This window comes from Theropithecus gelada, chromosome 6 (assembly GCF_003255815.1).
Source record: "Theropithecus gelada isolate Dixy chromosome 6, Tgel_1.0, whole genome shotgun sequence".
In the NCBI taxonomy this organism is placed as follows: Eukaryota; Metazoa; Chordata; class Mammalia; order Primates; family Cercopithecidae; genus Theropithecus; species Theropithecus gelada.
Window position 1 is genome coordinate 146006453 of NC_037673.1, and position 25782 is coordinate 146032234.

General features: G+C 44.8%; 1 protein-coding gene and 1 pseudogene across 5 annotated transcripts in view; both read right to left on the reverse strand.

Annotated features, from left to right (window-relative positions):
* Positions 1 to 16688, reverse strand: part of CSNK1A1 (casein kinase 1 alpha 1) — a 56326-nt gene extending 39638 nt beyond the window's left edge. For 3 of the 5 annotated variants that reach the window (XM_025388406.1, XM_025388404.1, XM_025388401.1), the window contains exons 1-2: positions 15978 to 16688; positions 15209 to 15315 (exon numbers count right to left, since the gene is read on the reverse strand). In XM_025388406.1, the coding sequence (XP_025244191.1) occupies positions 15209 to 15315; positions 15978 to 16100 (230 nt within the window). In that variant the 5' untranslated portion in view covers positions 16101 to 16688. The remainder of the gene's footprint in view (positions 1 to 15208; positions 15316 to 15977) is intronic. The other 2 variants (XM_025388402.1, XM_025388405.1) reach the window with 2 other exon arrangements.
* Positions 16689 to 23238: 6550 nt separating this feature from the next.
* LOC112626372 lies at positions 23239 to 24146 on the reverse strand (annotated as a pseudogene).
* Between the last annotated feature and the right edge of the window lie 1636 nt (positions 24147 to 25782).

A 25782-nucleotide genomic window follows, 5' to 3' on the forward strand; every position in this document is an offset into this window, starting at 1 on the left:
TTACTGATCACCTGTTGTGTAGGGAGCTCTAACACAGCCAAATCCCAAACCCTTTAAGTCTCATTTCTTTCCTACTTCTTGGATACAAATTATCTCCTCCTAAAAACTTACTTTCTTTAACTTCAACAGCCCATTATCCTGACTCTCCTCCTGCTTTATTAATTCCAAATTTCTTCTCCTGAGTCCTCACCTCTCAATTTACTTTCTCCACTATCACTTATATGCTGATCTTGCTTAGATCTAACCCAGTCCCAATTCCCTGGCCTAGGCTCAGTTCTGTATTTGCTGCTAACTTAACTACACAAGAGTAAAATACAGGATATGCCATTCACCTTAATTTCAACATGTCCAAAGCCATTACCATCCACCATACTTGTAAAATATTAAAATTGGCACCCCTTCCTAACTCCCTAATTCAAACCTCAAATTCTTAAGGCTCAAGTGACTTACCTCCACTCCTCAAAAAGGCGTAACATGTACATTAAAAAGTTTCAGGATAAAAAAGAAATCAAACATACTCCTACAAAATATTCCCTAATACACCGTTAAGAGACCAAATGGCTTTCTTTTTGTTTCTTTGTTTTTGTTTTGAAATGGAGTGTAACTGTTGCCCAGACTGGAATGTACTGGCATAATCTCGGCTCACTGCAACCTCTGCCTCCAAGGTTCAGGTGATTCTCCCGCCTCAGCCTCCTAAGTAGCTGGGATTACAGCACATGCTGCCACACTCAGAATTTTTCTGTGTATTTTGAGTAGAGACAGGGTTTTGCCATGTTGGGCAGGCTGGTCTCAAACTCCTGACCTCAAGTGATCCACCTGCCTCAGCCTCCCAAAGTGCTGAGATGACGGGGGTGAGCCACCAAATGGTTTTTTTTTTTTTTTTTGAGACGGAGTTTTGCTCTCATTGCCCAGGCTGGAATACAACGGCGTGATCTCGGCTCACCACAACCTCTGCCTCCTGGGTTCAAGTGATTCTCCTGCCAAGTAGCTGGTATTACAGGCATGCGCCACCACACCCGATTGATTTTGTATTTTTCGTAGATATGGGGTTTCTCCATGTTGGTCAGACTGGTCTCCAACAACTAACCTCAGGTGATCCGCCCGCCTCCGCCTCCCAAAGTGCTGGGATTACAGTAGTGAGCCACCGCGCCCAGCCTCAAATGGTTTTCTTTAGGGTAATTTTTGCACTGTAAGTTAGCACTTGTATTACAGATAGTGTTTTCTGTATGAAGATACTAAGAGAACAAATAACTGGATGAAGGGAACACTTCCCCCTACTTTTCATTAATTTGCTTAGCAAATCCTCTTTAAACGGATAGAGCTAAGTATTCTAGATAAGAAACTGTAGATGAAAACTATACAAAAAGGCAAAAGTAAATTATCTACATTAGTGGAGAAAATGAATACAAAAAGAAAACAATAACATTCCGAAGTTTGATATAATGTTTGTTTTAAGTAGCAAATACAAAAGAAACAACACAAGGTCTGGGCTGGAAACATAACACACAGCAAAGGGGAAAATGAAAATGGAGAAGAAGGGATTATTATTCTTACTACAAAAAGCAGTTGCCTGGCCAGGCACAGTGGCTCACGCCTGTAATCTCAGCACTTTGGGAGGCTGAGTCAGGTGGATCACTTGAGGTCAGGAGTTTGAGACCAGCCTGGCCAACATGGTGAAACGCCATCTCTACTCAAAGTACAAAAACTAGCCGGGTGCAGTGGTGGGCACCTGTAATTCCAGCTACTCAGGGAGCTGAGGCAGGAGAATCACTTGAACCCAGGAGGCAGAGGCTGCAGTGAGCCGAAATTGCGCCACTGCACTCCAAGCCTAAGGAACAGAGCGAGACTCCGTCTCTAGGGAAAAACAAACAAAAAACAGTTGGCCAACAATGATAAAATGCCAACAACCAAGACAATACCATTTCCTACAACAGCCACAGCACTCAGCAAAATTCACTAACTACCCTCAACAGCTTGATACAATGAAGTGCCACAAATCTCAGCACAGAATTTCTCAGTGTGGTTCTCTGGTCTTTAGTAGAAATTCCTCGTGGTAATTATATAAAAACAAAAATAAAAACAAACAAAAAACAAAGAAAACAAAAAAACAACTCTTGGTCTCCACTCCAGAATTGGTCAAACAAAAATCTGTTGGTAGTGCAGTGTAACCCGCATTTTTTACAAACTCTGTAGGTGGTAATTATTTATACACAGCTGAGGTTTGAAAAATGCTGACTTATCAGGATTCACACGAATAGAGTCTTAAGGGTCCTACTGTTGCAACTAACCAAGGCAATCTCTAAATGTTTCAGAGTACTGTTTGAGGCTTATCTCAATATGCTACCCTTTTAAGTAAACATTCATGTCCTCACATAGTTTGAGATTTAGACATCTTTCCTCCTACTTTTCAGGAGGAGACAAATTCACAATTATATGCCAGGCTCACAGCAGATGCTCAAAAAGAATGCAAGCCTCACAAAATCATTGCCTGTTCAATGAATTATGCTCAGTACTCTTTTTGTTTGTTTGTTTTTGTTTTTTTGAGATGGAGTTTCACTCTTAATGCCCAGGCTGGAGTGCAATGGCGTAATCCCGGCTCACCGCAACCTCTGCCTCCCAGGTTCGGGCGATTCTCCTGCCTCAGCCTCTCCCTAGTAGCTGGGATTACACAGGCACAAGCCACCACGCTCAGCTAATTTTGTATTTTTAGTAGAGATGGAGTTTCTCCATGTTGGTCAGGCTGGTCTTGAACTCCCCACCTCAGGTGATCCGCCCGCCTTGGCCTCCCGAAGTGCTGGGGTTACAGGCATGAGCCACCGCACCCGGCTGCCCAGTTTCTTACACTGTGTCTGGCACAGGGTAGGTAAGCTCATGTGAATGTCAACTGAATGAAAGAAATGCTTGTTCTCTACAAGGTACTGTACAAGGTGTGTTGTATGTTAAATTCACCAAGACAGTCTCAAACTATCAGAGCTCTCATATGAAGAGTAGAAGCTAACAACTCTCCCTTCTCTAAGAGAAATAAAAAATAATATTATGGAGGTTCAAAAATGGGAACACTAGGATTTCTGTAAGTAGAGCTTGGTGGTAATAATTCAATCAAAGGCAAACAGCCAAACACAAAACCAAACTCAACCTTAATAAACAGTGAATGGCTGGGCACAGTGGCTCACACCTATAATCCTAGCACTTTGGGAGGCCAAAGCAGCTGGATCACTTGAGACCAGGAGTTGGAGACCAGCCTGGCCAACATGGAGAAACCCCATCTCAACTAAAAATACAAAATTAGCCGGGTGTGGTGGCGCATGCCCGTAATCCCAGCTACTCAGGAGGCTGAGGCAGGAGAATCACTTGAACCCAGGAGGCAGATGTTGCAATGAGCCGAGACTGCGCCATTGCACTCCAGCCTGGACAAGAGCAAAACTCCGTCTCAAAAAAAAAAAAAAAAAATTAAATGTATATAGCTATGTAATAAAAATAGAATTTCATTATTGTACCCAGCACAATAAGAAACACAAGATACCTCTACGAGTAAGACAGCTCTCTCCCTCAAGGAGTTTCTAGAATGTATTCTTGTAGGAATGCATCTGAAACATGTGAAGAGGTAAATGGTTTCACACATCGATTTTAGATACTTTCCAGAAATCAAAGCATTTGATTACATGGGATTATAGTGTACTTTCCAGTATCATGATGCCTATTACAGGATTTCCTGAATTAACCTCCTAATTATAGGAGGAAGTATATAAATTAAGAACACAGCCTTACAGCCTGGGCAACACAAGGAGACTCTATTTCTAAAAAATAAAAATAAAAATTAGCCAAGTGTGGTGGTGTATGCCTGTAGTCTCAGCTACTTAGAAGGCTGAGATAGGATGATCACTGGAGCCCAGGAGTTCAAGGCTGCAGTAAGCTATGATTGAGCCACTGTACTCCAGGCGTAGGTGGCCTAGCAAGAACCCAACTCTTTAAAAAAAAAAAAGAGAGAGAGAGAGAAAAGAGTATAGCCTTATTAGGTTGTAGTTCTAGGAAAAGATGGGGGTTGATGGAGGTGAGTAGCAAAGTAAAAATTATTAATTCTTATTAATTATTATATTTTGGGGATTAATAACAACTATTGTTACATATCAGAATCACCTGGGGAGTTTTAAAAAATCATGACACCTACATCATATCCCAATTTAATTAAATCAAAATACTTGTGGTTAGGGATTAGGTGTCTTTTTTTTTTTTTTTTTTAAGTTTGCCATTTGATTCCATTTGTAGCAAAATTTGAGAACCACTGGCAGAGTTGAAAGATGCAGCAGGACCTGTACAAATCACACATTAGCTGCGTGACTTCAGGCAAATTAACCACTTTGACTCACATACTTTATATGAAACACCAACTTACAAGATTGGTGTAATGATTAAATGAGACCATATGCAATGCCTGGATAATATTGGGACTCTTTTTGTTGCATGCAGAGGGAAAAAAGAATGTTATAGCCACACTGAATTCAACCAATTATTCCCTTATTTCAAAAGTACTTCTCAACATTACGAATAACTAAAAGGCAATTATACCTTAAAGTTAGAACAAATCATTATATCAGAGAACAAGAGGCATCTTCTGTCCTACTGATTCCATCAATTTATGTTATGCATTAAAAAACTCTTAAGGCCTTGTTGGGCGTTCGAAAACCCTTTTATAAGTAAAACCTGACTTTACAAATTATATAATTCATTCTATTAATAGGTTCAAAGCTAGACGGCATCACAGGCAGAACCCTGACTCATAATACAATGCTCTTTCCATTTCCCTTTATGTTGAGGATCGAAATGTACTCTCTTCAGCTAAACCTTTTTGTACAGCACTTCCAAAATCCCCATTAAAAGGCCATAACATGCCCCACTGCTCACACTGACAAGAAAAAGGCAGTATTCTAGTTCTTCGAAGGAGAGCAAGGTAAAGATATCAATGATCACTGAATACCATACTCACTACCATCACCTGCAACACAACCACCATCTGATAATTTTGTCAGATAAATCCTATAATGTACCTGATGGTGATAAACAGACTATTAATCTATAGTAAAACCAACATCAAAATAATGCTTAACTGGGGACTGGAGAGAAAAATAATGCTTGGCTATAATCCAAAAGACAGACTTAAAAAAATAAGTAAATAAAATAAAACTAACACTGTCACAGAATAGAACTTACCAAGGACGGGCAGTGTGTGCATACAAAGAAAAAATCAAATAGTCCTTATCTCAATAAGGATGTAGGTTATACCAACATATGCATTTGTCAAAACTGATCCGGCAGGGTATGCTGGCTCACGCCTGCCAATCCCAGCACTTTGATAGGTCAAGGTGGGCGGATCACAAAGTCAGGAGTTCAAGACCAGCCTGGCCAATATGGTGAAACCCCGTTTCTACAAAAATACAAAAAAATTAGCCGGCTATGGCGGGCACCTGTAGTCCCAGCTACTCCAGAGGCTGAGCCAGGAGAATCACTGGAACCCGGGAGGCAGAGTTTGCAGTGAGCCGAGATTGCACCACTGAACTCCAGCCTGGGCAACAGAGCAAGACTCCACCTCAAAAAATAAAAATCCCACTAAAACATGCATTAGTTTATGCTATGTTAGTACTGGTCAACCGATTTTCTTTCTTCTTCTTTTTTTTTTTTTTTTGAGATGGAGTCTCCGTCTGTCACCCAGGCCAGAGTGCGGTGGTGTGATCTTGGCTCACTGCAACCTCCATCTCCTGGGATCAAGCGGTTCTTCTGCCTCAGCCTCCCAAGTAGCTGGGATTACAGGCACCCGCCACCATGGCCAGCTAATTTTTGTATTTTTAGTAGAGATGGGATTTCACCATGTTGGCCAGGCCGGTGTCGAACTCCTGACTTAAAGTGATCCGCCCGCCTTGGCCTCCCAAAGTGCTGGGATTACAGGTGTGGCATGAGCTACCACACCTGGCCAGTCAACCAAAATTTTAAGGCCAGCTGAGATTGAAAATGGAAGCAAAAACAGTAACAAAATAAAGCATCATTTTACCTGTGTTTATACACTGAACACCAAGTTAAATGATGAAAGTTATGAAGACACTCAGATAAGCTCAGAAAAACTTATGTTAAACTCAAGGACTAACTTTGTAACATTTGTTCCAAATTCTAACTTTTCACTTTACAGAATTCTTGACAGCAAAAATCCCAGGTAAACAGTGACAGATCATGAGAAAATGAAGATTTACTGATATTTTAGGTACAGCTTAAATATACTTTAACACAAAATGATCCAGTCAGGTGCGATGGCTCACACCTGTAATCCCAGCACTTTGGGAGGCTGAGGCAGGTGGATCACTTGAGGTCAGGAGTTCGAGACCAGCCTGGCCAATACAGTGAAACCTCATCTCTACTAAAAATACAAAAAAATTAGCCAGGCATGGTGGTATATGCCTGTAGTCCTAGCTACTCAGGAGGCTGAGGCAGAAGAATCACCTGAACCCGGGAAGTGGAGGTTGCAGTAAGCCAAGATTACACCATTGCACTCCAGTCTGGGCAACGGAGTGAGCCTCTGTCTCAAAAAAAAAAACAGATCTAGCTCCAGGAACGACTAAAGCCAAGGGTCCTTGATCCCTGGGCCACTGACCGGTATCCAGTATAGAAGCAAAGTGAAGCTTCATCTGTATTTACAGCCACTCCCCAATGCTGGCATTACTGCCTGAGCTCAGCCTCCTGTCAGATCAACAGCAGAATTCGATTCTCATAGGAGCGCAAACCCTGCTGTGAACTGCAGGGATCTAGGTTGTGCATTCCTTATGAGAATCTAATGCCTGATGATCTGTTACTGTCTCCCATGACTCCCAGACGGAACCATTTAGTTGCAGGAAAGCAAGCCCAGGGCTCCCATTGATTCTACATTAAGGTGAGTTGTATAATTATTTCATTATATGTTACAATATAATAATAACAGAAATCAAGTGCACAATAAATGTAATGCACTTGAATCATCTCAAAATCATTCCCACCCCCACCCCACCCCCCACTAGCTCTGGTCTGTGGAAAAACTGTCTTCCACAAAACCTGTCCCTGGTGCCAAAAAGGCTGGGGACCACTAACTAAAGCCAAGGAATAACCCACATACTTTACATGGGTTCCAGTATTTACTCCAAAATGAGATACAAATATATATATATATATATATATATATATATATATATATATACACACACACACTTTTTTTTTTAATTTTTTTTTTGAGACAGAGTCTTGCTCTGTCACCCAGGCTGGAGTGCAGTGGCGTGATCTCAGCTCACTGCAACCTCTGCCTCCCGGGCTCAAGCAATTCTCCTGACTCAGCCTCCCGAGTAGCCGGGACTACAGGCGCACACCATCATGCTTGGCTAATTTTTATATTTCAGTAGAGATAGGGTTTCACCATGTGGGCCAGCCTGGTTTCGAACTCCTGACCTCAGGTGATCCGCCTGTCTCAGCCTCCCAAAGTGCTGGGATTACAGGTGGGAATAACCGCGCCTGGCCACAAATTAGTAATTTCTAACAAGTTTTTATCCTGCAATCCACAGATTCAAAAGGGAGAATAAGAACACCCTGAATCATAAGCATCTAATTAAATACAAATAGGTTACTTATATTTACATAAGAGCTCTTCAGCTTCTCTATGAGGCAAAATGCCAACAAGTGAAGAAGTACAGGATGGCTCTCCATCAAATGGAACGATATGGAGGGTGTGAACAGGCATGATTTGGGCTTGACATAAAGGCGATAATGATTCTCAGGAGAACTGGAAGTTAGGACACTCTAGTAACTCCCCTGAGATTCAACAGTCTAATTTGTATTAGTAGGAATAGGGCTATATACATCTCTAACATTTTGTCTAGCTTAAAATGCTACCTAGCATTATTACATTATCTCATAAGCCAGTATAAAGCAGCTCCATGAATTCAGTTTTCCTTCGAGTTAAAAAGCACATTTCTCGTGATCTGTGATGTATGTTTTCCTGTTTTTTTTTTTTTTTAAGTCCAAGCTAAGCATGAATACTGTAATATATCTTAATGAAGACATATGCAAAGCAGCATCATCTGTTCTCTGGTAACAGCCATTATGTTATTCACAGGATATATGCTCAGTGCCAAAGATAAGATTAAGCTGCTTTTAAAAGTGAAGAGTAAGGATTAACTAGTGCTTTATAAATACGTTCTAAAACATTTGACCTTCAGACACAGAGGGCAAAAATAGTGATTAAAAAACACCAGGCAGCTGGGAGAGGTGGCATTCATCTGCAGTCTCAGCTACTCAGGAGGCTGAGGGGCAGGAGGATCATTTGAGTCCAGGAGTTTGAGGCTGTAGTGTGCTATTATCATGCTTCTGAATAGCCACTGCACTCTGCCTGGGTGACAGCGCAAGAACCTGCCGCTAAAAATAAAAATAATAAAAGATGAAAGAAAAATAGGAAAAACAAGAAAGGAAGGCAGTAGTACACACAATATCAAACTGCTGGAATGCTTTCTTTCTAGCTACTATCCTTTGAAAATAGGTCTTAAAATTCCAGGACTAAAAGGCCTTAGGATCAATGAGGCCAGTGACACTTTTAAGTAGGGAACCCTTGTTCAAACAAAATCCCACCCAAAAGCTCAGTATGCAAAGGCAAATGGAAATGAGTATTTAGCTGGCAAAAGAAGCCCTAAATCTTTCTGTTCAGCACTCTCCTTTTCATTTAGAACAATCCTTTTTTTATTTTCTAAATGAGGAAACAGATGGGCTCACACAGATTAAGGAACTGACTGACTGTAGATCACCCAGTCAATACCACATGGCAGATCTACAGCTCAAACCTCCAAAACCTATCTAGATAAGAATTTTTCGGTATGTCATAATTGTTTCTTGGGTTGCTGCACAGTTGCTGATGCCTATAATCCCAGAGCTTTGGGGGGCCGAGGCAGGAGGAGCACTTGAGCTCAAGAGTACAAGATCAGCCTGGGCAATACAGCAAGAGCCCATCTATATAAAAATAATAATAAATTTTTAAAATTGTTCATTTGGAGAACTTATTAATTCAATTGAGAATGGAACACACAAAAAAAGGTTTTAACAGACACTCAATACAGCTGACCCTTGAACAAAAGGGACTTGAAATGCACAGGTCCACTTATACACAGGTTTTTTTCTGCCTCTGCTATCCAAACAAGATCAACCCCTCTTCTTCCTCCTCAGCCCAAAGTGAGGATGATGAGGGTGAAGAGCTTTATACATATATATATATATATAGTTATTGACCATTCATGTTATTGGTAAAGCTACCAGTGAATAGTAGGCTACTAGTAGTTAAGTTTTTGGAGAGTCAAAAGTGGTCCACGCCTGTAATCCCAGCACTTTGGCAGGCCAAGGTGGTTGGATCATCTGAGGTCAGGAGTTTGAGACTAGCCTGGCCATCACAGTGAAACCCCGTCTTCACTAAAAATACAAAACTTAGCTGAGTGTGGCGGCGCGCCTGTAATCCTATGAACCTGGAAGGCAGAGGTTGCAGTAAGCCAAGATCACACCATTGCACTCCAGCCTGGGGACAGAGCAAGATTCCATCTCAAAAAAAAAAAAAAGTTATACTTGGATTCCTGACTGCGGGGCATAGTAGGAGTGGGTTGGGGTTCAGTGCCCCTAACCCTAGCATTGTTCAAGAGTCAACTGTAATTTTAAGTGAGCTCTCACATATTAATTCACAAGGTCCAAGGATTTTTTTTTTTTTCCCTGCCTCAGGTTTATTTGTACAAATAGCACAGGAGGCCCCCAGTTCCATGAAGACGGCAGCCCAGGGCTCGCACCAGTCCTTCTGTCCTCACATTGGCAGACAGAGATACCTACTCTGAAGCCTTTGTAGGGGCCTGGGCGCCTTTGGGAGCCTGAGCTGGAACCGAAGCTGGAGCTGCAGCCTGGGCCTTGGTTGATCCTTGGCCTTGGCTGGCACAGCCTGAGCCCCTTGGCAATGAGGACACAAGCATGCTTCCCAAGCTTGGGTGGGCAATGTAGGCAAGTCAATTGAGTTTGCAGCTGACACCCTTTGGGATCTTGGGCTAACCTCCTTGGGCTTTACGAGGGTCTTGCTAGCCTCAGCACATGCGCTCATGGCCTTGGCATTGTTGGCCTGCATCTTATTCAGGCCCTTCTTGTGCTTCTTGGCAAAGTGCATGTTCCTCAGGAACCTGGGGTCCACCATTTCTGTGCCATTTTTGGGACTGCTTGTGTGTGGTGTGGTTCTTGGACTTGGCCATGTCTGTACCTTAAGCTGTGGCTCCCAAAGCGCCTAGAACCGGAAGCTTCTTTTCTTAAAACATCAAGAAAATGGATACCATTCTCTCACCCTTGCTTTTTTTTTTCTTTCTTTTTTTTTTTTTTGATACGGAGTCTCATTCTGTAGCCCAGGCTGGAGTGCAGTGGTACGATCTTGGCTCACTGCAACCTCCACCTCCCATGTTCAAGCAATTCTCCTGCCTCAGCCTCCTGAGTAGCTGGCACTACAGGCGCACGCCACCACACCAGGCTAACTTTTTTTTTTTTTAGTATTTTAGTAGAGACAGGGTTTCACCTGTCTCTACTGCCCAGGCTGGTCTCGAACTCCTGAGCTCAGGCAATCTGCCCACCTCGGCCTCCCAAAGTGCTAGGATTACAGGCGTGAGCCACAGCGCCCAGTTTATCCTTGCTCTTCACTCTGGATGCTATGCTTCTTAACAACAGGTCTCTCAAATTACACAGGAAGGACCTGATTAAGCAGGTCATCTATGCAGGCCAGGTAATTTTCAGTCTCTGTTGCAAGATATACCAAAGTATCTTTAAAGCAAATTCTGGCTGGGTGTGGTGGCTCATGCCTGTAATCCCAGCACTTTGGGAGGCGGAGGCGAGCAGATCACGAGGTCAAGAGATAGAGACCATCCTGGCCAACACGGTAAAGCCCCGTCTCTATTGAAAATACAAAAATTAGCTGGGCGTGGTGGCATGTGCCTGTAGTCCCAGCTACTCAGGAGGCTGAGGCAGGAGAATCACTTGAACCCAGGAGGTGGAGGTTGCAGTGAGCCAAGATTGTACCACTGCACTCCAGCGTGGTGGCAGAGTGAGACTCCATGTCAAAAAAAAAAGCAAATCCTACAGGGAGTTTTGTAACACAAAACATAGGAAAGTGATTGAACAAATTTGTATATGAAGGATAAAGGCAGCAAAATCTAACTTTTTAAAATTAGTGACACTTCTAAAACAATAGATAACACATAACTTTTATCTAGCTAACACTAAATAGTCAACTTAGTTCAATACTTACCAAGTGAATATTTATTAAATATGTACCATGCATAGGTGATACAGAAATAGTGGGGAACAAACTGAGGGGGATGGAAAGATGTTGCTATCCAAATAAAGAACGTTTACGTAAATCTTTATCCTTTTCGCTTCAATGGAAACAGTTTTTCTTTTTCTTTTTTTTTTTTTTACATTTCACTTTAAAACCAATGAACCGGCCGGGCGCGGTGGCTCAAGCCTGTAATCCCAGCACTTTGGGAGGCCGAGGCGGGTGGATCACAAGGTCAGGAGATCGAGACTATCCTGGCTAACATGGTGAAACCCCGTCTCTACTAAAAATACAAAAAACTAGCCGGGCGCGGTAGCGGGCGCCTGTAGTCCCAGCTACTTGGGAAGGCTGAGGCGGGAGAATGGCGTGAACCCGGGGGGCGGAGCTTGCAGTGAGCCGAGATCGCGCCACTGCACTCCAGCCTGGGAGACACAGTGAGACTCCGTCTCAAAAAAAAAAAAAAAAAAAAAAAACCAATGAACCACTTTTGTTTCCATATACCTGACCCTACCACTCCTAAAGCAAATTTACCCTTTCTACACTCATCCAATTACTGTGTTCTGCCTTAGAGACTACACCCAGAAGCCACACTCTCTATTCTTGGATGCCTTACTAAACCAGTTCACCAAGCTTTCTTCCTTAGAGCCAGATCCTGAAATCCCATCTCCTCTCTCAGGAAGCCTTAACTTGAAAGCCAGGTTAATCTGTTTAGCCCCACCCACAGACAGCTTAAAACTACCATAACTCTCTCTGCACTCACCACCTTATAATAGGCACCTATTACTATAATTCTGCTCAGAAGTTAATTTATTCATGTGCTTATTCAGTACATTACTCATTGCCCTTATGGGTCTGTATCAGGTCTTAAATAAAAGCTACCAGATAAAAGGACATGTACTGTACTTCGGTTTAGCACTGAAAATGACAATGCTTAATGCTTTTTAATGATTTCAAATACATTAAATTTAACCTGATTTGTGAAATTTATAAAATCTCCCAACATAGATGAATCTCAAAAACATTATGTTAAGTGAAAAGTGCCAGACACAAATGACCTCATTTTGTATGATTCCATTTATATGAAATTCTAGGAAAAACTATAGTGATGGAAAGCAAATCAGGAGTGAGGGGCCTTATTTTCCCACATAGTAGGTTTTTTTTTAAAGGCAAGAATGATTTTAAAACCTCAAATCTATATCATCTCAGATTTCATATTAATATTCACCTCATAAAAGAAATTTGAAATTTTCTTCCAAAAGATTTACTTGCTCATTTACAACCAATAGCACATTTTATCATTCAATTCTCCATTAAAACTATAAATCAGCATTGGAACTTTGTTTCTTTTTTTGTGTATGTGTGTTTTTTTTGGAGTCTCGCTTTGTCTCCAGGCTGGAGTGCGGTGGCGCCATCTCGACTCACGGCAACCTCCAACTCCCAGGTTCAAGCTATTCTCCTGCTTCAGCCTCCCGAGTAGCTGGGATTACAGGCACGCGCCACCATGCCCAGCTAATTTTTGTATTTTTAGTAGAGAGAAGGTTTCACATGTTGGCCAGGCTGGTGTCGAACTCCTGACTTCAAGTGACCCGCCTGCCTTGGCCTCCTAAAATGCCTGGATTACAGGCATGAGCCACCACGCCCGGTTGGAATTTTTTTTTTTTTTTTTTTTTTTTGAGACGGAGTCTCGCTCTGTCGCCCAGGCTGGAGTGCAGTGGCTGGATCTCAGCTCACTGCAAGCTCCGCCTCCCGGGTTTACGCCATTCTCCTGCCTCAGCCTCCCGAGTAGCTGGGACTACAGGCGCCCGCCAACTCACCCGGCTAGTTTTTTGTATTTTTTAGTAGAGACGGGGTTTCACCGTGTTAGCCAGGATGATCTCGATCTCCTGACCTCGTGATCCGCCCGTCTCGGCCTCCCAAAGTGCTGGGATTACAGGCTTGAGCCACCGCGCGCGGCCCCGGCTGGAACTTTTTTTAAGGACAGTTTTATTTGGGTTGTTTCCATGTAAAGACTATGCAACCCAGTCCTTAATTCAAGATACGAAAAATACAAACTGGAATAGAAAAAGGGGCTACAGGCCGGGCCCTGGTGGCTCATGCCTATAATCCCAGCACTTTGGGAGGCCGAGGGAGCTGGATCAACTGAAGTCTGGAGCTGGAGACCAGCATGGCCAACATGGCAAAACCTTGTCTCTACTAAAAATCAAAAATTAACCTGGCATAGTAGTGCAAGCCTGTAATTCCAGCTACTTGGGAGGCTGAAGCAGGAGGATCACTTGAACCTGGGAGGCAGAGGTTGCAGTGAGCCAAGGTTGCCCCACTGCACTCCAGCCTGGGCAACAGAGTAAGACTTCGTTTCAAAAGAAAAAAACCTGGGCACGGTTGCTCACGCCTGTAATCTCAGCACTTTGGGAGGCCGAGGCAGGTGGATCACCTGAGGTCAGGGGTTCGAGTACAGCCTGGCCAACATGGTGAAACTAAAATACAAAAATTAGCTGGGTGTGGTGGCTGGCGCCTGTAATCCCAGCTACTCAGGAGGCTGAGGCACTAGAATCGCTTGAACCCAGGAGGCAGAGGTTACAGTGAGCCAAGATCGTGCCATTCACTGCACTCCAGCCTGATCGACAGGAGCGAAAACTCAGTCTCAAAAAAAAAAAAAAAGAGTCTCCAGCAAACAGTAAACACCATTCTCACCTATTCTGAATATTTTTGCAAAAGGTATTTTAGATTGTTGCTGAAAAATAGCTTGGTTTTAAACTATATTTTAGTCTCCATTCCATGAAGAGGCTCTTTAATCCCAAAAGTTAAAACATTACTCTAAAACCCTCCAAAGTAAAGTTAACCATTTGACAGAACAATGTCTTTCTATCTCGTCATCTTTTATCCTCGTTACTGCTATTTGCACTCACCAATATTCCACACCAACAAAGGCCGCAATTTCTCTGATATTAAGATTTACTGCCAAACTCAACAGGTTAAAATTACTTATCAAAGTGTGGCTAAGTGATCAAGATTTCTTTTAATACAATTGATTTGAGTAAATTTTAACATAGTTGGTGCTGCTCAAACTGCCTTTGCCATTACCTATACAAATTTAGTCCCGACTGAAATGTGCCAAATACGACCATTCACGAAAGGAAAGAGTAATTAACACTTTTAAAAGAACCACAAAGGATTTTACATAGTATAATTCAACAATTTCATGTCACATCTGCTGCAGAAATCACAAACATTGTCACTATGCCATCTCCTTCCTCGAACCCCCACACCGCCTCTTGCAGCTTTATTCTTGGCTTTTCAAAGGTTTAATCCACTCGGGGCTGCTAAAGGAGGAATCAAGGAAGCATAATTTGTGAACCCAAGCTGAGAAAAGGGCAGGAATATGGGGTTGAGTCACGTCGTTCCGCCATTTTCTAAGCGGAGGAGGAAGACATGTTGGAACAAAAACACAACAAAAGAGCAGCCATTTCCCAAGCCAGCTCCAATAGCAACTCGAACTGACACTGCCGGGTCGCTTCAGCACCTTCAAATCCACTTCACTGGACAAACCTAAGAACATCAGACGTGCCGCTGTAAAAAAGGCAGCAGCCAACCCTTCCGCGTAGGGATCAAAGATGACCCGCACGCATAACTGCAAACGAAAGCCTCGGGAAGAGAATGACGGAAGCGAAATGGAGCAGTGTAATACAATGAAATAAGTTGGCAAATTGAAATTTACTCAGTGATTGCGATGACTTACAGGAAAGCACCAGCTACAAGGAACCCAGGTAACTAAAACAAGACCCGGATTCAGCTGGTCTCATTACCTGCCTCTACCCACTTCCCCATTCCGTGCTTCCCTCAGCGGATCGCCTACATGCACGGGGTTCTTACCGTATGTGGGGGATGCCAACCCCACCTTGAAGAATCTTATAGAGCTTGCTCTCGTACAGCAACTGGGGATGCCTGGCCTTCTGAGATTCTAGCTTCACTGCCACTTCCTGCAGGGGAAAGAGGGGATGATGGCATCAACATCCCTACGGATTCAGTGTCACTTAGGAAAGGAGAGAGACATTAGCAAAACTCCAAGTCGCGACTACAAGGAAGAAGTGAAAAGCTGGAAAGAGAAAGCTCTCTGTAATTATAAAACGAGGCAACCAGCCTCAAAGGCCTCTTCAGGGGGTAGTGACGAAATCGTACGTCCTCTAAAGTGCAGGAAAATGATTCATCCAGAAAAAAGAGGCAACCTCTGAACGTAGTGAGAGGTTTTTAAGGAACTAGGCATCGGAAACTGTTCTAATTGGAACAAGAGGCCCAGTAGGATTAAAAATTAAATAAAAGAAAAGCAAAGCATGGGAATCACAGAAAGAGGATTTTGTCGTTTCCACCTTAAAAGTCGGTTAAAAAAAAAAGCTCGACGAAGGGACATTTATGGGACGTGTTTAACAAGCTGGGAAACTAGTTCCCCCAACCTTTCTATCGGGTTCTTGACCCTTTTAGGGAGAGAGCGGGCGAGGATCGCAAGCCAGGAAAACTAGCTCCCTGGACTCCCTGGCGAGTGCGTGCGGTGAGGTGAGGCCCGAGCACTTTGGGGGTGCGCGGTGGTGGGGGGGGGAATGAGGAAAAGCGCAGCGTTATCGTGAACCCCACCCCAGGTGATTACCTCGCCGTTGGTGATGTTGATCGCCAGATAGATGTCCCCAAAGGAGCCAGACCCGATCTTCCGTACCAGTTTATATTTCCCTCCGACAATGAATTCGGCCTTAGAGCCGCTGCTACTCGCCATCCTGAGAGACGAAGATGGAGTCTGGGGCCAAGCCCCGACACCTCTGGGAAGACGACGGAGGCCTCTGGGGCTCCTACACTGGGCAAGGCTACGGAGGAAGGCGGCAGGAAACAGAACACGGAGGCCTTTACCGGCGTTCGGGGCCCAGAATCAGCCGAGGGGAACCTGATCACCGCCGCTCAGTCAGGTTTCTTTTTGCCAGGCCGCAGTTTGTGAAGGGCTTCTCGCGGTTACCAGGCTGGGCCACTTGTTTCTCGGCGGCCGCCGCTGCCTCGCTTGCGCGGCGACGTCGCGGGCTGGAAAAGGGGCGCGGTGAGCTAGGGCGGCGATACAGCTACCACCACTGCCGCCGGCTCCGGCCCTGAGGGACCCCTGTCACTCCGCCGACGCCGCCATCTTGTTACTCCAGCTCCAGCCAACACAAAATGCCCCCAGTCCCCGGGAGCCGCTTCTTCACGGCGCAGAGCACTCTGGGAAAGGGATCTGGGGCGCTCGCTCCGAAGGATCGGCAGCGAGAGGGCGGAACCGGATCCGTGAGAGTCGCGGCCCACGCTCCGAGCGTCACCCTGTCACCGCCCAGTAGCGCATGAGCGCTGCAACTCCTGCTGACTGCGCAGGCGTGCCGCGGCCTGCCTCACCCCGCCCCGGGCTTTCTTCCACTTCCGGTTGGCGGCGGCTCAGCCGGTGTTACCTGTTACTCGCCTCGGACCCGCAGGGTCTCTGGAAGGATGAGTGGCCACAGGCCTCGATGTTGGGAGGAGTCACCTTCATGTTTCGTGTCAGGCCTCCTTAGGAGTTGGGTATTGACCTTTGCTCTTTGAGGCGGTTTTTAACCTTTGATCTTTCTTCTGGCCGCTCCCCCGGACCGGCCTATTCCAACCCAGTTTCTGTTTGGAAAGAGGCTATCGCCTCTGGTGGAGAGGAAGAGAAAAGCAGCCCGCGTGGCCGGGCGCGGTGGCTCAAGCCTGTAATCCCAGCACTTTGGGAGGCCGAGATGGGCGGATCACGAGGTCAGGAGATCGAGACCATCCTGGCTAACACGGTGAAACCCCGTCTCTACTAAGAAATACAAAAAATAGCCGGGCGAGGTGGCAGCGCCTGTAGTCCCAGCTACTCGGGAGGCTGAGGCCGGAGAATGGCGTGAACCCGGGAGGCGGAGCTTGCAGTGAGCTGAGATCCGGCCACTGCACTCCAGCCTGGGCGACAGCGCGAGACTCCGTCTCAAAAAAAAAAAAAAAAAAAAAGCAGCCCGCGTTGAGGAATCGTTCAGGGCTCTCGGTTATAGCAAAGCCTAGCTAATTACCCTTCATAATTAGAATTTTCTTCTCTACTACGGAGTGTTATAGACCCTCTTTCCACAGGAGGGGAAAAAAGAAAGAAGCCGGAATCCCCCTGCCGTCCTACGTCTTTGCATTATTGCCTGACTACCACTTTTGATCTTCAGAAGAAAACCCAGTATCTTGTTCATAGTGAAGATTAGGGATAGATGGAATCAACAGAAAATTAATTTAACAAGAGTGAAAAAACTGTTATGCCCCCCAACCCCACCAAAACAACAGCAAAGAATCGTATGTTGGTCATGTTGAAAACCGCAGTATTAACCTGAACAGAGTAGAGGTAACTATTACAAAATTTAATTGACAACATTTAAAGCTACACGGAAATTTTTTTCTTTTTTACTAAAAATCGATTAGAGAATCAAATCTTGACCACGTTTTGTTTTTTTTTTGTTTGTTTGTTTGTTTGTTTGTTTTTTTGAGACGGAGTCTTGCTCTGTCGCCCAGGCTGGAGCGCAGTGGCCGGATCTCAGCTCACTGCAAGCTCCGCCTCCTGGGTTTACGCCATTCTCCTGCCTCAGCCTCCCGAGTAGCTGGGACTACAGGCGCCCGCCACCTCGCCCGGCTAGTTTTTTGAATTTTTTTTAGTAGAGACGGGGTTTCACCGGGTTAGCCAGGATGGTCTCGATCTCCTGACCTCGTGATCCGCCCGTCTCGGCCTCCCAAAGTGCTGGGATTACAGGCTTGAGCCACCGCGCCCGGCCTTGACCACGTTTTGTATTACAAAATTTGACCTGGGAAAATTGGGTTGAGTAATAGTAATGTTCACAAAAGAAAGCTCCATGGTTTATGCTATCATCTTAAGTCAGACCTCAGTCGTAAACATTTAAGCTAAGCCTATCCTAAATAAAATTTAATTAAAATAGAAATGAGGGCTGGGCGCAGTGGCTCACGCCTGTAATCCCACCACTTTGGGAGGCCGGGGCGGGCAGATGACTTGAGGTCAGTTGTTCGAGACCAGCCTGGCCAACATGGCGAAACCCCGTATCTACTAAAAATACAAAAATTAGCTGGGTGTGATGACGTACACTTGTAACCCCAGCTACTCGGAAGCGGAGGTTGCGGTGAGACTAGATCACGCTACTGCACTCCAGCCTGGGCAACAGAGAGACCCTCTCTCAAAAAAATAATTAATTAAATAGAAATGAGAGAAAAATGTGAAGAATTTTGACTGCAACTTTGAAAGGTGATCAAGTAATTAAGGTTAGTAATAGGGTTCATCTCGGAAGATAACTGAAGAGAGAGGGGAAGAGACTTCCCCTAAAGTTTAGCATGAAGTTTTAAGGCACAACCAACACCCAGGGTGCCCAACTCCCAAATCACCACTATTAGACATCGTTCGCCTTTGGTGACTCTAAAGCATGTTTTGACTAAGTTAAAATCTGCTGTTAAATTCTGGTCTAAAACGCAGCCGAGTGCAGTGGCTCACACCTGTAATCCCAGCACTTTGGGAGGCCAGAGGCGAGTGGATCACCTGAGGTCAGGAGTTCGAGACCATTCTGGCCAACATGGTGAAACCCCGTCTCTACTAAAAATACAAAAACTAGCTGCGCGTGGTAGCGTGTGCCTGTAGTCCCAGCTACTCAGGAGGCTGAGGCAGGAGAATCGCTTGAACCCGGGAGGCGGAGGTTGCAGTGAGCCGAGATGGTGCCCCTGCACTCCAGCCTGGAGACAGAGCAAAACTCCGTCTAAAAATTAATTAATTAATTCTGGTCTTAAAAAAAAAAAAAAAGCCAAGTTTAAGCATCTTGAAATTTCCAGAGATCACTCCTCTTCTGCTAATTTTCTCACACACATCCAAAGTTTAATGGATTCCTCAGCTTGGGGAGTGCTCCATAAGGGGATGAGGTATACATTTAGAATGATATTTTGGTGTTGTGATAAAAATGCTCAGTGAAGCCAGGGGCGGGGTAAGGGTGGGCATGGAGTGATCTAAATTAGTGATTCCCAAAGGTCTGTGTATGGACAGATGCAAGTCGCTAACAAAGTTTTCCATGAGGATGTGAGAAAAGTAAGCGATACATTTTTCATATATTTATCTGATTTCACATTATATTTCATTCTGAGATTTAGTCTTTTCACATATGTGTCATTAAAATGCTCTTTTATGAAATGGTGCCGATGGTAGGTGGTTTTGGTTTTTTAAATATTCTTGCTTGATTAAAAGTTAAGCCCGGGTGCGGTGGCTCATGCCTGTAATCCTAGCACTTTGGAGGCCGAGGCAGGCGGATCACAAGGTCAGGAGTTCAAGAGCAGCTTGGCCAATATGGTGAAACCCCATCTCTACTAAAAAATACAAAAATTAGCCGGGCGTGGTGGCGGGCGCCTGTAGTCCCAGCTACTCGGGAGGCTGAGGCAGGAGAATCACTTGAACCCGAGAGGTGGAAGTTGCAGTGACTGAGATCGTGCCACTGCACTCCAGCCTGGGCTACAGAGTGAGACTCTGTCTCAAAAAAAAAAAAAAGAAAGGAGTCTTCTAAATGTACCAAAGAGCAATTTCTGGCTCCTAGATCAGATGCATTCACTAAAAATATCAAAAGTGTAGAATAAAAATTGTAGACCTTGAGGGAAATATAGAGATCACCTAGTTCAATAATAATAATTGTATTTTTTTAATGCTTTGCAATTTACTTATGAGTCAAAGTCTTACTCTGTCACCCAGGCTGGAGTACAATGGCACCACCATAGCTCACTGTAGTCTGGACCTCGTGGGCTCAAGCAATCCCCTTGCCTCAAGCTTCCCCAGTAGCTAGGACTATAGGCAGGCACCACCATGCCTGGCTAATGTCTTTTTTTTTTTTTTAACTTTTTGTAGAAATAGTGTCTTGCCTTGTTGCCCAGGCTGGTCTTGAACTGCTGGACTCAAGTGATCCTCATGCATCATCCTCCCAAACTGCTAGGATTACAGGCATGAACCACTGTACCCAGCCTGCAATTTAGAGTACTTTCACACGTGTCATTTGTGCCCCAGTAAGACAAAGTGACTTGCCCAAAATCATAGATATCTTAGTGGCAATGACAGGACTAGAGCCACAACTACTACCAAAAGAAAGAGAAAAGGGAAAGAGTAGAACACAAATTTGGACAATCATGTCCCAGGGATTACTTCTGTGTTCGTAGGGAATTCGAGATGAATTTTATTAACTTTTTTTTTTTTCTTGGCTGGGTGTGGTGACTCATGCCTATAATCCCTGCACTTTGGGACGCTGAGATAGGAGGATCTTGTGAGGCCAGGAGTTCAAAATCAGCCTGAGCAACATAGACCCCATCTCTACAAAAGTGTTTTTAAATAATAAAAACAAAAACTGTTTTTTTTAAGCCACAGTGTTTACTCAAGGAACGGTCACTGGTAGCCAGAACATGCTTCGAGTGAAATGATAGAGACAAGCACAAGAAGTCTAGATGGATGCTAAAAACAGAAGGGTAGCCTGCCAATCTCTAGAATTGTTTAGTGTAAGTAAGTAGAAAAATGGAATGCCTGGCCGGGCGCGGTGGCTCAAGCCTGTAATCCCAGCACTTTGGGAGGCCGAGACGGGCGGATCATGAGGTCAGGAGATCGAGACCATCCTGGCTAACCCGGTGAAACCCCGTCTCTACTAAAAAATACAAAAACCTAGCCGGGCGAAGTGGCGGGCGCCTGTAGTCCCAGCTACTTGGGAGGCTGAGGCAGGAGAATGGCGTGAACCCAGGAGGCGGAGCTTGCAGTGAGCTGAGATCCGGCCACTGCACTCCAGCCTGGGTGACAGAGCAAGACCCCGTCTCAAAAAAAAAAAAAAACAACAACAAAAAAAAACAAAACAAAAAAAAAAAGAAAAATGGAATGCCTTAGAAACGTCCGTGTCCCAAGTGTTGTTTATTTTATTTATTTATTTATTTTTTTTTGAGATGGAGTCTCACTCTGTCGCCCAGGCTGGAGTGCAGTGGCACAATCTCAGCTCACTGCAACCTCCACCTCCTGGGTACAAGTGATTCTCCTGCCTCAACCTCTTGAGTAGCTGGGATTACAGGTACGTTCCACCATGCCCAGCTAATTTTTGTATTTCTTTCTTTCTTTTTTTTCTTTTTTTTTTTTTTGAGATGGAGTCTCGCTCTTGTTGTCCAGCCCGGAGTGTAATGGCGCGATTTTGCCTCACTGCAACCCCTGCCTCCCAGGTTCAAGCAATTCTCCTGCCTCAGCCTCCCAAGTAGCTGGGATTACAGGCATGTACCACCACACCCAGCTGATTTTGTATTTTTAGTAGAGATGGAGTTTCACCATGTTGACCAGGCTGGTTTCAAACCTCTGACCTCAGGTGATCCACCCCCCTCAGCCTCCCAAAGTGCTGGGATTACAGTCACGAGCCACTGTGCCTGGCCGTAATTTTGTATTTTTAGTAGAGATAGGGTTTCTCCATGTTGGCCAGGCTGGTCTCAAATTCTTGACCTCAGATTATCCGCCTGCCTCAGCCTCCCAAAATGCTGGGATTACAGGTGTGAGCCACCAGTATCAGGTGTTAAGTCTTACATAGTCCTGTGCATAATCAGCATAAGGGAAGTCATGGAGTGACTGAAAACATGAAGACATTAGAAATATGCAGTTGGGGCTGGGCGCGGTGGCTCAAGCCTGTAATCCCAGCACTTTGGGAGGCCGAGACGGGCGGATCACGAGGTCGGGAGATCGAGACCATCCTGGCTAACACGGTGAAACCCTGTCTCTACTAAAAAATACAAAAAAAACTAGCCGGGCGAAGTGGCGGGTGCCTGTAGTCCCAGCTACTCGGGAGGCTGAGGCAGGAGAATGGCGTGAACCCGAGAGGAGGAGCTTGCAGTGAGCTGAGATCCGGCCACTGCACTTCAGCCTGGGCGACAGAGCAAGACTCCGTCTCAAAAAAAGAAATATGCAGTTGGGTCAGAGCGATAATGCATTCAGCCTGTTTTTCAATCTTGGATAGTGATGCCATTTCTGTCCCTTTCTTTTTTTTTTTTTTTTTTTTTTTTTAGACAGAGTCTCGCTCTGTCGCCCAGGCTGGAGTGCAGTGGCCGGATCTCAGCTCACTGCAAGCTCCGCCTCCCGGGTTCATGCCATTCTCCGGCCTCAGCCTCTCGAGTAGCTGGGACTACAGGCGCCCGCCACCTCGCCTGGCTAGTTTTTTGTATTTCTTAATAGAGACGGGGTTTCACCGTGTTAGCCAGGATGGTCTCGCTCTCCTGACCTCGTGATCCGCCCGTCTCGGCCTCCCAAAGTGCTGGGATTACAGGCTTGAGCCACCGCGCCCGGCCTCTGTCCCTTTCTTTAATCAGTCCCTGTTCTCCCCCTCTGCATTGTCCATGGGGTTTTGTGAAAGTGGATTGCTGTATCTATGACAGTGTTTTGCGGTAGGCACGTCTGTGCAAAAGTACCCCAAAGTCTGAGGAAGTTGGGATGCTGAAGAAAGAAGCTGACAAATACAATATTTTAGAAAGAAACATTTAATAGGGAATTATGAACAGAAGCAATTGAGTTCAAGGAACAGAAGCCAAGATGGTAGATCCCCATGCCATTACCCACTAGACCCGGAGCTTATATACCACAGGGAAAGGAGTGGTTCAGATATGAGCTGTAGGACCATTGAAATGGAAAACATCAAAGTTGTTTGACCTAAGAGTAGGATTTACAGTAAATATCTGCTGTTACACAAGGAACAATAGATAAACTGGGAATTTTCAAGGACTTCCTGGAACTGCAGTTAAACCAAAATGGTGGTTTAGTTTCCAAGATGGAGTTGCTTTGTTTGTTTGTTTATTTATTTATTCTTTTAATTACATTTATTTTAATGCTGAATTTACTCCCATGCCATAAGTTTTTGTTTCTTCTGGGATATCTTTTTCTTCTGGAAACAAAAACCTCCTCTTCTCGTTTCAGAACAATCTGTTCCTTTTCAGTAAGGATCATCTCAATGTGGCAGAGAGAGCTCATGTACAGGTTAATCTGACCATGAGCTCTGTAAGTCCGGCGGCACATCTTAGGTGCTTTGTTCACTTGGATATGCTCAGTGACCAGAGAATCTGCATCTAAACCCTTATGTTCAGCATTACTCTCTGTGTTTTTAAGCATGTGCAGCAAAAATTCAGCACTCTTTTTGGGCCACTGACCTTGTGTCCGGCCCCACTGCTTGACCTGGGCACACCTGCCAACTCCACCATTGTATCGTCGGAATGGTACGCACTGTTTCTGTAAAGTGACATCTTTCAGATACTTCGTGGCTTTTCGTATATACATACCCTTGATGGCCTGGGCAGTTTCACGAGTGTTCTTAAAGTGAACATGAAGATTGGAACCTCTTGATTTGCATGATTTCGTGGGGTTCTCCGGGTCAAGTGAATAGCGAACCATTTTCTTTTTTTTTTTTGTTTTTTGTTTTTTTTTTTGTTTTTTTTTTTTTTGAGACGGAGTCTCGCTCTGTCGCCCAGGCTGGAGTGCAGTGGCCGGATCTCAGCTCACTGCAAGCTCCGCCTCCCGGGTTCCCGCCATTCTCCTGCCTCAGCCTCCCGAGTAGCTGGGACTACAGGCGCCCACAACCGCGCCCGGCTAATTTTTTGTATTTTTAGTAGAGACGAGGTTTCACCGTGGTCTCGATCTCCTGACCTTGTGATCCGCCCGCCTCGGCCTCCCAAAGTGCTGGGATTACAGGCGTGAGCCACCGCGCCCGGCTGCGAACCATTTTCACAGATTACCTCAGGTCACTTAGGGAAAGAGCTGCTTTATTTATTTATTTATTTATTTGGGACAGGGTCTCGCTCTGTTGCCCTTGCAGGAGTGCAGTGGTATAATCATGGCTCACTGCAACCTTAATCTCCCAGGCTCAGGCAAGCCTCTGCCTTAACCTCCCGAGTAGATGGGACCACAGGCATGTGCCACTGCACCTGGCCTAACATGGAGTTGCTTTAGCCTCTCATCCAGGAGGAGTTGCTTTAGCTTCCACAGTTAGCAACTTCAAACACATTTGAGACATTCTGCATATATTTCTTACTTTTTATGGCCTCATTAACCGTAAATGTATTTCAATTAATGTCATTTTTTGAATATATGTATTCTTTTGATTCATATAGCTTCTAGATTCTAAGGATTGGTAAGTTCCGTATGTTTATTACCCAATTATTTATTTTTTTTTTTTGAGACAGTCTCACTCTGTCTCCCAGGCTGGAGTGCAATGGCATGATCTTGGCTCACTGCAACCTCCGTCTCCTGGGTTCAAGCAATTCTCCTGCCTCTGCCTCCCAAGTAGCTGGGATTACAGATGCCTGCCACCATGCCCGGCTAATTATTGTATTTTTAGTAGAAATGGGCAGAGACGGGGTTTTGCCGTGTTAGCCAGGCTGGTCTCAAACTCCTGACCTCAGATGATCCACCCGCCTTGGCCTCCCGAGGTGCTGTGATTACAGGCATAAGCCACTGTGCCTGGCCGTTTTTTTGTTTGTTTGTTGTTGTTTTTTTTAGAAATAGAGATGGGGACTGGCCGGGCACCGTGGCTCACGCCTGTAATCCCAGCACCTTGGGAGGCTGAGTTGGGCAGATCACAAGGTCAGGAGTTTGAGACCAGCCTGACCAACATGGTGAAATCCTGTCTCTACTAAAAATACAAAAATTAGCTGGGCATGGTGGCTTGCACCTATAATCCCAGGTACTCAGGAGGCTAAGACAGGCAAATGGCTTGAACCCAGGAGGCAAAGGTTGTAGTGTTGTAGTGAGCTGAGATCACGCCACTGCACTCCAGCCTGGGTGACAGAGCAAGACTTGGTCTCAAAAAAGAAAAAAAGAAAGAAAGAAACAGAGACGGGGGTCTCACCATATTGTTCAGACTGGTCTTGAATACCTGGGCTCAAGTGATCCTTCCGCCTCGGCCTCCTAAAGTGCTGGGATTACAGGTGTGAGCCACTGTACCCAACCAACCTAATGATCTTTAAAAAAAGTATATCTGTGTGTATATATATATTTATATATGTATAAAATATTTACTGTTCTTTTCCTTATAAATGTGACATTTGAAAAATCTAGAAAATTTAGATAAATTGGAAAAAAAACTCTTAGAGATAATCACCAAATGTTAACATTTTGCTGTATAAAATTCCAGCATTTTTCTATGCATATGTTTATATGTGTATGTATATCACTATATCTGCATATCACACTACTGCATTGTAGCCTGGGCAACAGAGCAAGACCCTGTCCCAGAAAATGTAAGTACGTATTTTATTTTTCATTTCTTAAAATTTGCAAAAACTGGCTGGGTGCGGTGGCATGTACCTGTAGTCCCAGCTACTCAGGAGGCTGAGGCAGGAGAATAGCTTGAACCCAGGAGGCAGAGGTTGCAGTGAGCCAAGATCGC